The sequence below is a fragment of the Rana temporaria genome, chromosome 4, assembly GCF_905171775.1.
Source record: "Rana temporaria chromosome 4, aRanTem1.1, whole genome shotgun sequence".
NCBI lineage: Eukaryota > Metazoa > Chordata > Amphibia > Anura > Ranidae > Rana > Rana temporaria.
The window spans coordinates 425,149,244-425,167,739 of record NC_053492.1 but is presented as its reverse complement, the minus strand read 5'-3'; the positions used below and the strand labels follow the sequence as shown (position 1 = coordinate 425,167,739).

Here is an 18,496-nt window from a genome sequence, read left to right as displayed (position 1 = left end):
AAGTTCACCGGACAGATAGCGGGCTACCGTGTTACACCCCCGAGTCCATCATGATCTGATGGTTTATGAGTCCAAACAACCTCAAATGATTGATACGGATGGGTGCTGGAGAAAGGAAGGGGTGGTGTTATGTCAAGGGAAACAGGATAGGATCATGAGACAACAATTCTGGCACAAGGAAGGGTCGTGTCTCCTGGATGCCGAGGAATTGTCCCAACCTTATGTAAAATACTTGGGGCAAGGGTATTGGTGCTGGTATCAAATGCCCAATGATGCCCTATATTCTGCCTACGGGTTGAACTGTACTCAACGGGGTACATTACCTCAGGGAGTCTACTGTACATCTTCCCCGGTCCTGGGAATAGATATAGCCGGGACACAAGGACGTACCCCTGTTACCCCAGAGAAAAAGCTTGATATCAAACCTGACACCCCCATACATCTACAGAAACTTCCTCTGGGATTTGGGGCTGAGTTAAAGGCTTGGCTGGTAGATTTTGGACAACAGGATGAAATATTAAATGTGCTGAGAGATGCTGAGAAACAAGCCACTATACGACTCACCCATGATCAAAATAAGTTGATCCAAGTATCCCACGCTTTAGAGGAAGACGCTAAGATTTCCTGGTGGGAAAGTATATTTGGGTATAGTCCTAACGCGTCAGCTTTCCTAGACATTTTGCTCCACCCTGTCGTTGTCCTAATCTGTGTAGCTCTACTGCTCTCCCTGATGCAAGTAATGATGTGCATTACTATCAGGAGAATGAACGCCAAAACTATGAGAATGTGCACCTCAACGAGGAATCTTCTCTCAAGGAAAAGCCACTAACTCAGAAACAAATTTCCGAAGAAGCCTGTCCAAATCCAGACCAGTACAAACGTACCGTTTTTTTTTAATACTCCTAGTTTAAATTTTTATCATGGACATGTAATTTTTTTTTTTCTTTCTTCTCATTTTTTTTTATCCATTACAATTTTTTTACTTTTCATTTTTATACATTTTTTTAATTTTTGTAAAAGTTATTCTCTCTCGGTTTTATTAAAAAAAAATTAGGAATTTTTTTATCAATTTTTCTCATTTTTTTATTTTTGTCAGTTTTATTTTTTATTCTTTTTTATTTTATTTATTTATTTATTTTTTTTTCTTCTCTCATTTTTCTCCCTGAAATGTTATGGTTATAGTTTTTTTCATTATTATTATTTTTTTTTCTCTCTCATTCCATTCAGGTGAGAAAAGTTCCAAAAGCTTTGAACTTTGTCCACCTGAAGGGGGGAGTAGTGCATAGACCTGGAAGGAAAAAAATAAATAATGCATTCGACTCGTACGTTGTTAAGTGACCATGATCATGTTCACCTGTTGATCACCAATAGGGCAGAAGAGTCTATTTTTTTTTGTTTTTTGTTTTGTTCTTGTTTTTTTTTTTTAAGAGAGGACCCTAGAACCTGTTGATCTAGGAATAAGCCTCTTCAATTTGTAATAATAACGTGTGGTCAGGTTTACCCAAATTCTACAAATTTAAATCATCTCTCTCTCGTTATTATCTGTATACCTGACCAGCAAAAATACCACCAATTACTAGTAGGAGAGAGGAGTCGTTTTTTTAAAGGAACAATGTTCTATTTTTACTATTTTTATTTTTTATTCTTTTTATTTTTTTCTCGCTGTCAGCTAAAATTGACAGGGCAACTAGGTATTAAGTTTTTTTGAAATACCGATTCAATGCTCTTTTAACAATCGAAAGTGGAATCTAAACTGGAGAGCTTGGTTGGAGCAGCATTAAATCTGTAGTTTTTATTTTTTTTGTGTTTTTTTTCTATTCTCCATATTCTTTTTCATTACTCACCTCTCTTCCTTTCCTCCTTTAATATTATGCTCTCTAAGTTTTTATTTTTTGGCTTCTATCATACATCTTCTCAGGATAATGTAACTAGAACTTTAGTCATATTAAGGCGCGTGAGCATGCCTACCCGCCAGCGCAATATTGTACACCCATTTGAAGTATCCCTGGACATCCAAGTTTTCATGTCTTAAAGTAATTCTACCTCCCCTAGTCTACATACGGCTTTATAGTCATAAAGGCCACCCCACGGCTCCTGTCCGACATTCCTCCAATAACTGTACACTGACGTTCTCCTTTCTCCTTTTGTATTCATACATGACTGTCTGGAGGCCCACCCAACCACCACCTGAAGAAACAACGACAACCAAGTCATCTTTTTTGAAGACAAACGTGCCATGAATAAGACACTCCGAAACCCTTCTTCATCATGCTGAAAAAGTGCTGTCTCGCGGTCCGATCCAATGGGGACAATCAGAACACCACCTTTCCAAGATACAGGACTAAATATAAGGATCCCGCCATCAATGTTGGAATTCCACTCCTCCAATGCAGAGGGGCGATGAAACATTGCAGTACAGACACTCAGGGTTCGGATCGGAAGTCTCAAAGGCACCAGGACTGTCTCAAATCTACCTTGATGAGTTACGGCGAGTTCAAGAAAGGAAAAGGCCGCAGTGGTGGTGGGGGAAGGGTCGGGGCGTCTGGGCCGTTGTGGGTGGGTACCGGATCATTGAAGGAGGACATAAGTTCAAGAATGAACTTCAGGGGGAACTGTGGTAGAGACTTTTCAAAACCATATATATGAAGATGTATATGTCATTCTTTTATAAGGCTTTTCTTATTAATGAGACTGAGATGTCGTTGGTCAACTGTCCTGTTTTTCTTAATCAACAGAGTGACTCGTTGTTAGAGTTCAACTAACAAAACGATTTTAAACCTATAATAACATAGGGAGGTTATCTCAAAGGGATGGGGATCTGATAAGCTTAGAGCGGGAAAAGGTACATTTGAGGGGCATTCTTAGAGCGGGAAAAAGGTACATTTGAGAGGCATTCTTAGAGCGGGAAAAAGGTACATTTGAGAGGCATTCTTAGAGCGGGAAAAAGGTACATTTGAGGGGCATTCTTAGAGCGGGAAAAGTTACATCGGAAGGGTATATAGAGACAAGTCCTAGGTTGAGTAGAGGCAGACTGGATCATGATCTGATTGGGAAAACTTTGTGAAGTACTCTATGAGGAGCTGCCTAGACATGGTGATGTAGTCTCTCTATCCTCTGTCCTCCCCTCTCTCCCCCTTTCCTCTCTCTTTCTCCCCCTTTTCTCTCTCTCTCACTCTCTCTCTCTCTATCTCTTTCTTCATAAATGTAATCTCTGTAACTTTTCCTTTCCTATAACTTGTCATTTTTTTACTGATGTATCCATTGTAGCCGTCTTACTGTCTGTGTAAATGTGTGCCTTGGATATCATCTTGGTTTTAAAGGTGTTATAGGTTATGTTATGTTTATAAATATTGAAGTAATACCAGTTTCTTCTCTGTATCAATAAATGTAATATTTTTCTCTTTTTCGCAGCCCTATTCTTTGTTTTTAATGTTTATATAGACAAAAAGGTTTTCATAGCTTACTTTAATTAGTTACGTGCGATATTAATATGTTTATGAATCGCTGATTATTAATTATGTACGTGCGTTATTAATTTTTCTATGACACTTTTTTGTACCAGCGTTTGGACCTCCGGGCAATTAGGTACGGCGCCAACAACTGGTCATTGAGGTCCACCCCTCCCATGTTAAGGTTGTACTCGTGGATACAGAGGGGTTTCTCCACAACACCAGTCGCCGTAGGAATTTGGACTGCCGTGTCTGCGTGAAGCGTGGACAGAACGAAAACATTCCGTGAATCCCTCCACTTCACTGCTAACAAATTATTACACTGTAAGCAGGCTCTCTCCCCCCGACTAAGACGGGATTCTACAAGCCGTTGGGGGATGCCCCGGCGATTAGGTCGCACGGTGCCACATGCGCCAATTCCATAATCAAAAAGGTGACTAAAAAGTGGCACGCTTGTGTAATAATTGTCCACGTACAAGTGGTACCCCTTTCCGAATAAGGGTGACACCAATTCTCACACTATCTTACCAGCGCTCCCTATGTAATCAGGGCAATTCTCCGGCTCTACGTGACTGTCTTTTCCCTCGTAAACCATAAAGCTAGATGTATAGCCTGTTGCCCTGTCACAGAGCTTATACAACTTGACCCCGTATCTGGCACGCTTGCTGGGAAGGAATTGTTTGAATGACAAGCGGCCAGAAAACTTAACCAGGGACTCATCAACGCAGACAACTTGATTGGGATTATACAAGGCTGCAAACCGTTCGTTGAAGTGGTTTACGAGGGGCCGAATTTTGTAGAGCCGATCGAATTCAGGGTCTCCCCGAGGACGACAGAGTTCATTGTCACTAAAATGCATGAACCGCAAGATCTGCTCGTATCGTGTCCTGGTCATGGAGGCAGAGAAAATGGGCATATGGTGAACTGGGTGCGCGGACCAATACATCCGCAGCTCACTCTTTTTAGTAATGCCCATGATGAGGGAAAGGCCCAGAAAGATCTTAAATTCGGAAACCGTAATTGGCTTCCAATCTCTGGCAAGGGACAGCTGGGGATTAGCGGCGATGAATTGACCAGCGTACAAATTGCTTTGGTCCACAATAGATCTATAGAGATCTTCCGTGAAATACAGCGAATAAAAATCCAGTGGCGTAAAATCAACTGTATTCACCTGAATTCCGGGTTGGCCAGTGAATGGGGGAAGTACGGGTGCTGCAGAAGTGGTGGGTACCCAATCAGGATTGGCGAATGCAGCAGGAAGGGCACTATGGGGACGGGCCTGTCTTTGTCGTCTTCTTCTTCTTGGTGGCAGCGGGACACTACTCGTGCTTGCCACCTCTCCAGCTTGAACTGCACTTATGGGACTCGCCACGTCACCAAGTGTTACTGCAGTGCTGGATATATGACCAGGATGTACTAGGCCGCTGGTGCTTGCCAGTTCACCAGAAGGAATAGCGGCGCTAGTACTTCTCTCCTCCATACGAGAGCCCTGCGGTTCTTGCACCTCAGCGACAGCAGAAGATCGGGGTCTGGTACGCCTGACCCTAGCAGGGACCACTCCGTCGTCAGAGCTATCTGTCAGGGAGCCACTGTCGTCTACAGGATCGTATTCTGAGCAAGAATTTGACAGATGCGTGACCTCCTCATCACTATCTGTCAGGCTCATAAACAAGTAGGCCTCTTCATCACTGTACCATCGATTTGCCATTTTGGGCTCTAAATTTAGGGGTACAGTGGTGAGATTCACAGGCAAAAAAGCACCTGACCTGTTAGTGACCGAGTCAAGCGCTACCAAAAAAACTGTTAGCGATCGCAGAGATCAGGCCTGACTCTGCGAACGCTGCAGTTATGTGTTTTTGTGTTTTGTGTCAGTGATCGATCGATCGATCGATACTGCACTTCGGTGGGCTGGACTGGGCGAAGGGGCTAAACGCAGGTGCTAGCAGGTATCTGGGCTGATCCCGCTAACAATGCGTTTTTGGGAACCCTAAACTGCAGGGGACGCTAGTATAGATCTGATCAGATCAAGTATCGATCCGATCAGATACTATACCACTAAAGGGATGCGTATGGTGCGTGCGTGGGTGTTAGCGCTATTGGCCGCTGCCTGGGGCGACGCAGACCCTATCTGGCGCTAAAACCAAACTTTGATCACCCGCCGGGCGATCAGGGGGTTAAAATTTTATTGCAAAAAATATGGCGGGTGCCTTGATGCAATAAAAAATTAACTAGCTAAACTGCGTCACCGGTGACACTTATACTGTGATCACTGGTGACAGGGGGTAATGATGGGGTTAAACCTTTATTGGGGGGGGTTAGGGGGGGTCCCTAGACTATTTAGAGCCTAAGACTGATGACCCTAACACTTATTTTTGTCACTAATGACACTAGTACAGCGATCAAAAAAAAATCTGATTGCTGTACTGGGTGACACAGTGACAGGCAGTGAATGGGTTAATTTGGGGGGTGATCGGGGGGTGATCAGGGGGTTAAATGTGTGCCTATGTGACCTGGTGTTAGAGTAGTGTTGTGCAACTCACGTTTCAGATGCTCTCTCCCTCTCGGTCTGGAACGGAAAGACCGACACGAGGGAGAGAGCAGTACTTCCCCTGCCAATGTTTACAAAACATTGCCAGGGGAAGACAACCATTGGTTGGAGCGATCGCCAGGTCCAGGCCAGATTTTATTGGCCTGGACCTGGTGATTGATCAGTTCTGCATCGAATCTGATCATCGGGAACGGCGGCGGGGCGCGCGCGCGCGCCCCATCGCCGTTCACGCGCCGGACGTCATAATACGTGATCTCGCCCAGGAGAGCCACCTTGTGGACGTATTATGACGGTGCGGCGACGGCAAGTGGTTAATTAAAAAAGTTCAGTGTGGAATAGTTTTACAAATCTAAAGTAATTTTGTTACTATTATATGCATTATGCTTGAAATAAAAGTACAGCTTATTCAGTAAATAAACTAAACGTGTTTTTTAAAATTTGTGATGATCAAGAAGCAGCAGAAAGAGAGGGCCAGATTCACAGATGAAATACGCCGGCGTATCTACTGATACTCCGGCGTATTTTCAAATTTGCCACGTCGTATCTTTAGTTTGAATCCTCAAACAAAGATACGACGGCTTCTGGCTTCGATCCGACAGGCGTACGGCTTCGTACGCCTTCGGATCGTAGGTGTAATACTTTGGCGACCGCTGGGTGGATTTTGGTTTGTTTTCCGCGTCGGGTATGCTAATTAGCTGTTTAAGGCGATCCACGAAGGTACGCGCGTTCGTCGCATTTTCTTACGTCGTCGCTAGTCGGCTTTTCCCGGCGTATAGTTACGGCTGCTATTTCTTGGCTTATATTTAGACTTGCCATGTTAAAGTATGGCCGTCGTTCCCGCGTCGAATTTTAAATTTTTTATTTTTTTTGCGTAAGTCGTCCGTGAATAGGAAAGGATGTAACGCACGTCGCCGTTCAAAAAATTACGTCGGTGCGATGTCATTTCGCGCAAAGCACGGCGGGAAATTTCAAAACGGAGCATGCGCAGTACGTTCGGCGTGGGAACGCGCCTAATTTAAATGATACACGCCCCATTTGAATTAGGCGGGCTTGCGCCGGACGGATTTACGCTACGCCGCCGCAAGTTTACAGGCAAGTGCTTTGTGAATCAAGCACTTGCCCATAAAACTTGCGGCGGTGTAACGTAAATGCAATACGTTACGCCGCCGGAATTCTATGTGAATCTGGCCCAGTGTTTCTAGAATAGGAAATCTGAAGAGAAAAGCTACTCGCACTTTCATTATGGGCCTCATCATTTCATTCCATAAGTAGTATCTGGCATGCCAGGATGTGTTGTGTCATCCTTGTAGCATTTGGAAAAGAATATTTCAACTGATAATATTTACAAATTGCAGTCTTGCTCTTAGCAGAAATGTTTCCAAACTCTAGATGTTGGTCTCACGATTTCACTAAGAGGAGGAAAAAACTATTTACTGAGGAGACTATAGGAAAACATTATGCTGTGATGATGGAGAACATTTCTAGGAATCATTAAAAGGTTGTAAAGATAAATTAATTTGTCAGACAAATTGACCCTCCTATCTCTCAGTTAAGGTTTGAGAGGACAGAAACTATCATTTACTGCAGGGGTAGGCAACCAGTAGCCGTCCAGCTGTTGAGGAACTACATTTCCCATGAGGAATTGCAAGGCTGGCAGTTACAATTACGACCCAGAGGCATGATGGGACTTGCTGGAGGGCCACATGTTGCCTACCTCTGATCTACTATATCCCAACAATCACCCAACTGTAGAAGGTACAAGATGGAGCTCACCACCAAACTGAACTTAAGCTTTTTCCCTGCAATGCCCTCTAGTGGCAGAAATGCATATTTCTCTTGTTTGAGAGCTGCATTGAGAAGTACAGTGTTACTTGAATTGTATTCCAGGATTTACTTGTCCTCAGCTGAGAGACTTTATATAAAGTCTCAGAAATCTTTAATTATGGTCTTCATTACATTATATAATTTGAATACCATATATATATATATATATATATATATATATATATATATATATATAAAATAAAATAATTGTAAAAGAACATATTCCACACTCCATTTTTTTGTAAAAAAAAATCCATCTGTACCCCTGTCAGTACAGAACATTGGGGGTTTGGTCACCTGCTGTTTTCAAGGCATTTCTCATTTCATGGGCATCGATGGATCCTGAGTGATTGGCGTCCACTTCTAGGAAGATTTTCTGTAAAGGGAATCATAAAGAAGAACAAATTGTAATTACTGTTAGTAACATGGGCAGTCCTGAATGTGAACTCTAAGCTGTCCAAGGCTGTGCACTTGAGCCAGCTATATATGAATCAAATTTCAGCCAGTTCAGCAGGGACCAACCAATTTCGGTCCATGTATGAGCACTGAGGGCGTACAGAAGTCAATCTACCAGCACATTTTTAGAAGGGTCCGTTGCTACTTTGGTGTGACTGCAGTGCGATTTTGGCACCGTAGGCTTCAAAGGAAAGCACTAAAAACATATGTGCATGTGTTTTTGACTAATATTTGCAGGTTGTATGGCTCCTTAACCACTTAACCCCCGGACCATATTGCTGGTCAAAGACCAGAGCACTTTTTGCGATTCGGCACTGCGTCGCTTTAACTGACAATTGCGTGGTCGTGCGACGTGGCTCTCAAACTAAACTGGCGTCCTTTTTTCCCCACAAATAGAGATTTCTTTTGGTGGTATTTGATCACCTCTGCGGTTTTTAGTTTTTGCGCTATTAAAAACAAAAATAGAGCGACAATTTTGAAAAAAAAAGAATATTTTTTACTTGTTGCTATAATAAATATCCCCCAAAAATATATTTAAAAAAACATTTTTTTTCCTTAGTTTAGGCCGATACGTATTCTTCTACATATTTTTCGTATTTTTATGGCATTTTTATTAATATTTTTTTTTACTAGTTTACTAGCGATCAGCGATTTTTTTTCGGTACTGCGACATTATGGCGGACACTTCGGACACTTTTGACACATTTTTGGGACCATTGGCATTTTTATAGCGATCGGTGCTATAAAAATGCATTGGATTACTATAAAAATGCCATTGGCAGTGAAGGGGTTAACACTAGGGGGCGGGGAAGGGGTTAAGTATATTCCCTGGGTGTATTCTAACTGTGGGGGGGGATGGCCTTACTAGGGGAAATTACCGATCTTCTGTTCATACATTGTATGAACAGAAGATCAGCATTTCTCTCCCTGACAGGACCGGGAGCTGTGTGTTTACACACACAGCTCCCAGGCCCTGCTCTGTAAAGAGCGATCGCTAGTGTTGAGCGGAATACGCCATATTAGATTTCGCGATATATCACGAATATATAGACAAATATTCGTGAAATATTCGCTAAAATCGAATATTCGTGATATTTTATGAAAAAAATTTTTTTGCGAAATTTCGCTAATGCGAATGCGAAATTGATTGCGAAATTTTGACAACTGTGGTAGGAGAACTCTGATTGGCTCTGATGCAAAAGAAGGGTGGAGAAAGTATTCGCGAATATTCGGAAATCGAATATTCGCGGTTGCGAATATTCGGCAACATAAAAGGATCGCCTCAGCTTAGCTACTCGGCCCAGGGTCTCTAATCATACCAGCAATGCTTTTAGACGTCGATAGGATGTGATCTGTTTTAAAAATAAATTTGAAAAAATACGAATATTCGGAATAGCGAATTTTGGCCGCGAAATTCGACTTATTCGCGAATATTCGAATATGCCATATTCGTAACGAATATTCGCAATGCGAATATTCGTGAGCAACACTAGCGATCGCGTGTGCCTGGCGGCGATCGCGCCCGCCGGGCACGCGCGCGAGAGCCGACGTATAGCTAGGGGCTCTCGCGCAGGGGAGCCAACCTGCCCCCGTAAAATTACGGCGGCTGGTCGGCAAGTTGTTAACAACCAGCATCCATCCTACTTCCTCTACCAAAACCACATTAAAAACGCAACCAAAGTCGCACTATATAATTGCACTGAAAATTTGATCAAATCACAGCTGCTCTAATGTGAACCTACCCCAAGGGCCTATTCACACATAAATGGACAGCTGCCAGACAGTAAACTGCAGCGCTTACTGTCTGGTAGCTGTCTGTTCTGACTGCAGTGAGCTGACAGCAGGGGGCAGTATTGTGCACGATTCAACGTATCACACAGCTCCTTCTTTTTCTTTATTTGAAGTGCACAAAAGTGACACTTCATTCCCTTGGATGTTTTTTTCCGACGGAATTCCGCTCAAGCTTAGCATGAAAACACAGGGTCACACAAAAGTTCTCTGAACTTTCGACCGTCAAGAACGCGGTGACGTTCATTACTACGACAAACCAAGAAATGAATTTTAATGCTTTAGAGCATGCGTCAAATTGTTTCCGAGCATGCGTCAGAATTTTGCGCGTCAGAATTGCTACAGATGATCGGATTTTCCGATAGGAATTTTTTCCGTCTGAAAATTTGAGAACCAGCTCTCAATCTTTTGCTGGCAGAAATTCCGACAGCAAAAGTCCGATACACACGGTCAAAATTTTTGTTCAAAAGCTCACATCAGACTTTTGTTGTCGGAATTTCCGATCGAGTGTACGGGTAAGTATTGGTAAGCTTCAGTATATAGAATTCCTGATTTTTGGGTTTACATAAACATTAAGCAGAAACACATGTTAACCAATCAGATTGTTTGGACTAAGAGCAGCAACAAGTTAATACTGATTGGCTGGCCTGGATTACAGGACTGCCCTGATTTCTTTTATGTTACTGAATAGATTTGCATCGATCTTATGCCAATTTTCAAAATGTTTACATATTGAAAAATTAAAAAGGTTCCCATATCTAGCAATTAATCTCATATAAAAGAACAGATCTTTACTATGTAGTGATCCAGCTTCATGCAGAGGGTTTTATATTCTTCTGCACTCAGAGTCCCGGTATTGTCCACCTGTACAGTGTGTGGTTAAGGACTCTTCCAGACAATGGTATAACAGCACAGAGCCCTAGTGCAAGATATAAAGCTATCCCCCTACAGCTGGCACAGCACAGCACAGTGCCCCAGTTCAAGATATAAAGCTATCCCCCTACACAGGGGCGTACCAAGTGCATTTGGCGGATCTAATATCTGGCACCCCCCCACGTTAAACTGTAAAAACACCCCACTGTGCTCCTTGCATACTTCTGCATCCTTCAATATCTCTTTCCTACTACTGTGTACCCCCTCTCCACAATTGCACCTCTGGACCCCTTTACATCACACATCCACCTGCACCTCTGGACCCCTTTACATTACACAGCACCCTGCATCACTGGACCCCTTTACACTACACATCCACCTGCACCTCTGGACCCCTTTACATTACACAGCACCCTGCACTTCTGGACTCATTTACATTACACAGCACCCTGCATCTCTGGACCCCTTTACATTACACAGCACCCTGCATCACACGACCCTCTTACATTACACAGCCCCTGCACCCCTTTACATTACACAGCACCCTGCACTTCTGGACCCTTTTACACTACACAGCACCCTGCATCACTGGACCCTCTTACATTACACAGCCCTCTGAACCCCCTTACATTACACAGCACCCTGCACTTCTGGACCCTTTTACATTACACAGCACCCTGCACCTCTGGACCCCTGTACATTACACAGCACCCTGCACCTCTGGACCTCTTTACATTACATAGCCCCTGCACCTCTGGACCCCTTTACATTACACAGAACCCTGCATGACTGCAACCTATTACATTACACAGCCCCTGCACCTCTGGTCCCCTTATATTACACAGCCCCCTGAACCCCCTTACATTACACAGCACCCTGCACTTCTGGACCCTTTTACATTACACAGCACCCTGCACCTCTGGACCCCTGTACATTACACAGCACCCTGCACCTCTGGACCTCTTTACATTACATAGCCCCTGCACCTCTGAACCCCTTTACATTACACAGCACCCTGCATCACTGGACCCTTTTACATTACACAGCCCCTGCACCCCTTTACATTACACAGCACCCTGCACCTCTGGACCCCTTTACATTACACAGCACCCTGCACTTCTGGACCCCTTTACAATACACAGCCCCTTGCACCTCTGTTCCTCTTTACATTACACAGCACCCTGCATCACTGGACCCTCTTACATTACACAGCCCCTTGCACCTCTGGACCCCTGTACATTACACAGCACCCTGCACCTCTGGTCCCCTTATATTACATAGCCCCCTGCACCTCTGGATCCCTTTACATTACATAGCCCCTGCACCTCTGAACCCCTTTACATTACACAGCACCCTGCATCACTGGACCCCTTTACATTACACAGCCCCCTGCACCCCTTTACATTACATAGCCCCTGCACCTCTGAACCCCTTTACATTACACAGCACCCTGCATCACTGGACCCTTTTACATTACACAGCCCCCTGCACCCCTTTACATTACACAGCCCCTGCACCCCCTTACATTACACAGCACCCTGCACCTCTGGACCCTTTACATTACACAGCACGCTGCATCACTGGACCCTTTTACATTACACAGCCCCCTGCACCCCTTTACATTACACAGCCCCTGCACCCCCTTACATTACACAGCACCCTGCACCTCTGGACCCTTTACATTACACAGCACGCTGCATCACTGGACCCTTTTACATTACACAGCCCCCTGCACCCCTTTACATTACACAACCCCTGCACCCCTTTACATTACACAGCCCCTTGCACCTCTGGATCCCTTTACATATATTTTCTATTCTATTTTATTCTATACTATTTTTTTAATTCTGTTCTATATTGCTTTACTCTATTCTATACCATAACGCAGCCTAAGTAGGAATCATTATCTTATTTTACTTTTATACCTTTATTTATTGCAATATTTTACCATTTCAAGTTAGAATATTTTTTTTATTATTTCAATGTTTTTTATTGAAAATTTCAAAAACATGTTTGACATTTTTGGCATAAATGGTTTGCCATAACTCTGTTTAAGTGTACAACATAATCTGTCTGTCCTTGTTCACCCGATCTGATCCGCAGACAGATGGAAAAATAGGATCTCCTCCGTTTGCAGAATCAGACCAATTCTGGCTGACCGATGAGATCGGGTGTCAGCGGATGTTCATCCGCTGACACCCGCTATCTCATAGGGATACATAGGGGAGAGCAGAGATCTGACAGGGACCACCCTGTCATCTTCCGGCTCAGCGGGGATCAACGGAGCGTTCCCCGCTGAGCAAGCGGATAAGAACGGTACGAATCCTCACGGGATCCGTATGTGGGAAAGGGCCCTAACACATCTGTTATTGTATTGTTGTAATTCCGGAAAGAATTAATTACTAACACAAACATTTAACATTTCTGTAGTCTAAAAGGCAATTATAAATAGTGCCCGGTCCCACCATTCCTCCACGCCCCCGGGGGGGGGAGGGGGTAGATGGGGATTACCAAGACCACAAACTACTCCAGAAGAAGAAAAAAAGAAAGAATAGAAGTAAGGAAAAGAAAAAGGGAATTTCAGAGAGAAAAGAAAAGAGAAGTGCACTCCCTGAGGTTGGTTTAGTGAATCCCTGAGATCTCACAGGGGGCTCGACAAATATCTTATCCAGGGTTCCCACACCTTATCAAACTGGGCTTGTTTGTCCTATAGAATTGCCGAAAGGCGTTCATTTACCATGATCCATGTCAACTTATTCCTAACCAAGTCGAAAGGGATCATGGGTGTCTTCCATGATCTGGAAATTGATATTCTGGCTGCCGTAAAAATGATGCCTACAAGTCTCCCTGCGTGTTTGGGCGTGCCTTCTAGTTTTTTTTTTTATTTGAATTCGATTCCATGTTCAAATTTAGATTCAAATTAATTTTTGTATTCAAAATTTTTTTTTTTTTTTATAACAACTTCAGACTCAACCACAGCAAGAGACTTGCCCATGATTTCATTCATTCATTAGTATCGTCTCTTCTTCGGTTTTGCATCATTTGTGGTTTCCCAAAGGTTGATTTTTATACATATATCTTTTACTTCATTATATATATTTTTTCCTTTTTTTTTTCCTTCCCTTTCCCCCCTCCCTGCTATTTATTACTTTATCTATCAAATTTAATTATAAAACCATACCCACCCCTGTCCCCTAATGGTTTGTTCCTTCCTTTTTGTCTTCTTTCATCTATTATTGTCCTCTATTATTTTTCCCAGGTATTCTTCCGATGATTTAAAATCTTTCCACTGTCTCCATTTTTTATTATATGTTGTGAGTTGACCAGCGTCACTACTGCATAGGTATTCCATTTTGTTATAGTTTCCCACTCTTTCGAACCATTCTTTTATATCTGTTTTTTTGTACTTAGCCAGTTTTTTGGTATTAGTCCTTTTGCAGCATTTATCAATGGTGGAATTAATGTTTTCCTTTAACTTATTTTTGATTCCGTTGATTCGTGAAACACACACGCTTGTATGCTATTAGATATCTTTTCTCCAGTTATTACTTCCACGTAATCCCGGATTTCCTGCCAGTATTCCTTTATTTTTGGACAGTCCCACCATATATGTGTAGTTGTTTCAATCTGTCCACATTCTCTCCAACACAATGGGGTTTTGTCTTTACTGTATCTATGAATCACTTCAGGCGTCCTATGCCATCTCGAAATGCATTTATGGATCATTTCAATTGTATTCATATCGGTTGCAGTGTTATGTACGGATGCTATTATTCTTTCGACTTGTTGATCCTCAAATTTATTGTTTATTTCTTTTTCCCACTTCTCTATAAAATAGGGTTTTCATTGTAGCTCTGTTTCTGTCAGAATTTGATATACTCTTGATATCACATGCCTTAGTGGGGTTTGTGTAGAACATAATTTTTCTAGTGCTGTTAATTCGTTTTCATCTCTTACAGTGGGGGTCGAAAGTTTGGGCACCCCAGGTAAAAATTTGTATTAATGTGCATAACGAAGCCAAGGAAAGATGGAAAAATCTCCAAAAGACATCAAATTACAGATTAGACATTCTTATAATATGTTAAAAAAAGTTAGATTTTATTTCCATTATTTACACTTTCAAAATTACAGAAAACAAAAAAATGGCGTCTGCAAAGGTTTGGGCACCCTGCAGAATTTAAAGCATGCACTGCCCCCTTTGCAAAGCTGAGACCTGCCAGTGTCATGGATTGTTCTCAATCATCGTCTGGGAAGACCAGGTGATGTCAATCTCAAAGGTTTTAAATGCCCACACTCATCTGACCTTGCCCCAACAATCAGCACCATGGGTTCTTCTAAGCAGTTGTCTAGAAAACTGAAACTGAAAATAGCTGACGCTCACAAAGCTGGAGAAGGCTATAAGAAGATAGCAAAGCGTTTTCAGATGTCAATATCCTCTGTTCGGAATGTAATTAAGAAATGGCAGTCATCAGGAACAGTGGAAGTTAAAGCAATATCTGGAAGACCAAGAAAAATATCAGACAGAACAGCTCGCAGGATTGTGAGAAAAGCAACTGAAAACCCACGTTTGACTGCACGATCCCCCGAGAAAGATCTGGCAGACACTGGAGTTGTGGTACACTATTCCACTATAAAGAGATACTTGTACAAATATGGTCTTCATGGAAGAGTCATCAGAAGAAAACCTCTTCTACGTCCTCACCACAAAAATCAGCGTTTGAACTTTGCAAATGAACATATAGACAAGCCTGATGCATTTTGGAAACAAGTTCTGTAGACCGATGAGGTTAAAATAAAACTTTTTGGCCGGAATGAGCAAAGGTACGTTTGGAGAAGAAAGGGCACAGAATTGAATGAAAAGAACCTCTGTCCAACTGTTAAGCATGGGGGTGGATCAATCATGCTTTGGGGTTGTATTGCAGCCAGTGGCACAGGGAACATTTCACGAGTAGAAGGAAAAATGGATTCAATACAATTTCAGCAAATTTTGGATGGTAACTTGATGCCATCTGTGAAAAAGCTGAAGTTAAAGAGAGGATGGCTTCTACAAATGGATAATGATCCTAAACACACCTCAAAATCCACGGGGGATTACATCAAGAGGCGTAAACTGAAGGTTTTGCCATGGCCTTCACAATCTCCTGACCTCAACATAATTGAAAATCTATGGATAGACCTTAAAAGAGCAGTGCGCGACAGACAGCCCAGAGATCTTAAAGAACTGGAAGACTTTTGAAAGGAAGAATGGGCAAAGATACCTCAAACAAGAATTGAAAGACTCTTACAAGCGTTTACAAGCTGTGATACTTGCCAAAGGGGGCAGTACAAGATATTAACTCTGCAGGGTGCCCAAACTTTTGCAGATGCCATTTTTTTGTTTTCTGTAATTTTGAAAGTGTAAATGAGGGAAATAAAATCTAACTTTTTTGACATATTATAAGAATGTCTAATTTGTAATTTAATTTTTCCATCTTTCCTTGGCTTCGTTATGCACATTAATACACATTTTTACCTGGGGTGCCCAAACTTTCGATCCCCACTGTATAGGTGAGGGTATTGAGTTTACCAGATGTTTTAATTGTAAATATTCCCATTCGTTGATATCCCACCTATTTTTTTCTTTTATCTCCAAGAGTGTTTTTATCTTTCCCTGTTCTGTGATGTCCTTTACTTGTGCTGCCCCTCTTTTATTTTCCCACCGAAACCCTTTCCCATGAATAAAAAAATTTGTTTCCGTAAGTGAGATTAAAGGTGAATTATAAATCCATTCATTCTGTCTGTAAATTAAATCCCAGACTTTGCACCCCCCACACACAAACACACAACTTGTTCAGCACTGCACAGAGTCCCAATGCAGGGTATTTATGAATCTACACATCATCTTTATACAGTATGAATAGTATTATTCTATAATATTCTATTCATTTTTTGAAAGGATACATCCATTAGATTAATCCATTCTCTGCATGTCCTCAGGCCAAATCCATCAGATTTAATATCTGTATCTGTAAAGGGAAAGGTAACAAAGTTACATATTTTAAAAATCTAATTTAAATGTTAAATTTAACAGCCCTATTATTTGATTATTAATTGTGTACGGGTAGTTGTAGACTTTGGATCAGATGTGGATTAGGTGCAGGACTGATGCTCAGAACTTTGTAACCTGCAGCTTGTGCATTGTACCCCCTAATACGATCTCATATAATGGCTTCAATGAAAGAGTCACATCTTCCAGAAAAATAGTTAAAACATATCTCACCCCAAGAGCAGAAATTTAATTTATTTCAGCTTACCAGTTGTCCTTAGATGTGATGGCTGTGTTTATTTCCAGATTTTTTTTTTATTCATTTCCACCTGGCGATTTGTGCAATAGCACACTTTCTGTCCTAGTGTGACAACGCTCACTTACTGCACTGTATCTATGGAGGAGCAACATTGCCACCCCAGGACAGGAAGAGTGACTACAGAAGAACAGGCTCTAGCATACACAGGGTGAGTTTAGTAATTGTGGTTTGTTATGGAGTATACTCTCCACCACCTGAACCTATAGCGACAAAGCAGTGGCCTGAATACAATAATAATTTGTATTATTAATAACATTAATAATAGCAAACAAACCCCCCCCCCAGGTCCGCACTCACCCCTCCACGGTCGCGGCGCTCGGCTTCTCCTCCCCGCCAACCTGATCCGCCTCCTGTCCTGATTGGGGAATATTGATTCGCTAGAGTCACAAGTGGGTGGGTTCGGGGGCACAGAGCCCAACCTTTTTCAAGCCAATTAGAGCCTCAGGCTCTACCACCATAGCTGTACATTGGCCCTTTAGACAGCTATTAGCAGGCTTGAGTGCACGCCTGATGCGCGTGGCCGGTGGTCGCGATGACCGACAGCCACGCGCGATCACGGGCATGAGAGCCAGAACAGGATGTGTGTGTGCAAACACACACATCCCCATTCTGTCAAGGGAGGACAGATTGTGTGCTCCTACTAAGTATTTAACCCCGTTGATCAGTGTTAACACCTTCCCTGTCAGTGACATTTATATAGCAATCAGTGCATTTTTATAGCTCTGTTCGCTGTTTAAATGTCAATGGTCCCAAAATGTCTCAAAAGTGTCCGATTTGTCCGTCGCAATGTTCCAGTCCCGATAAAAATCGCATATCACCGCCATTAGTAGTAAAAAATTTAAAACAAAAATGACATAAATCTATCCCTTATTTTGTAGACGCTCTAACTTGTGCGCAAACCAATCAATATACGCTTATTGAGAATTCTTTAAACAAAAATATGTAGAATACATATCGGCCTAAACTAATGAAGATTTTTTTTTATATTTAGGGGAAATTTATTATAGCAAAAATTTATAAATATTGTTTTATAAAAAAAATTGATGCTCTTTTTTTGTTTATAGCAAAAAAAATAAAAACCGCAGAGATAATCAAATACCACCAAGAGAAAGCTCTATTTGTGGGGGAAAAAGGATGTTAATCTTGTTTGGGTACCACGTCGTACGACCGCGCAATTGTCAGTTAAAGCGATGCAGTGCCGTATTGCAAAAAAT

At 42.2% G+C, this 18,496-nt stretch overlaps 1 protein-coding gene across 1 annotated transcript in view; it reads right to left on the bottom strand.

The window, feature by feature from the left end:
• LOC120937870 (calpain-8-like) overlaps positions 1–18,496 on the bottom strand; it is a 107,138-nt gene that overhangs the window by 24,270 nt on the left and 64,372 nt on the right. Inside the window, exons 16-18 of the mRNA XM_040351396.1 lie at positions 16,879–16,943; positions 10,861–10,929; positions 8,119–8,197 (exon numbers count right to left, since the gene is read on the bottom strand). Of these exons, the coding sequence (XP_040207330.1) occupies positions 8,119–8,197; positions 10,861–10,929; positions 16,879–16,943 (213 nt within the window). The remainder of the gene's footprint in view (positions 1–8,118; positions 8,198–10,860; positions 10,930–16,878; positions 16,944–18,496) is intronic.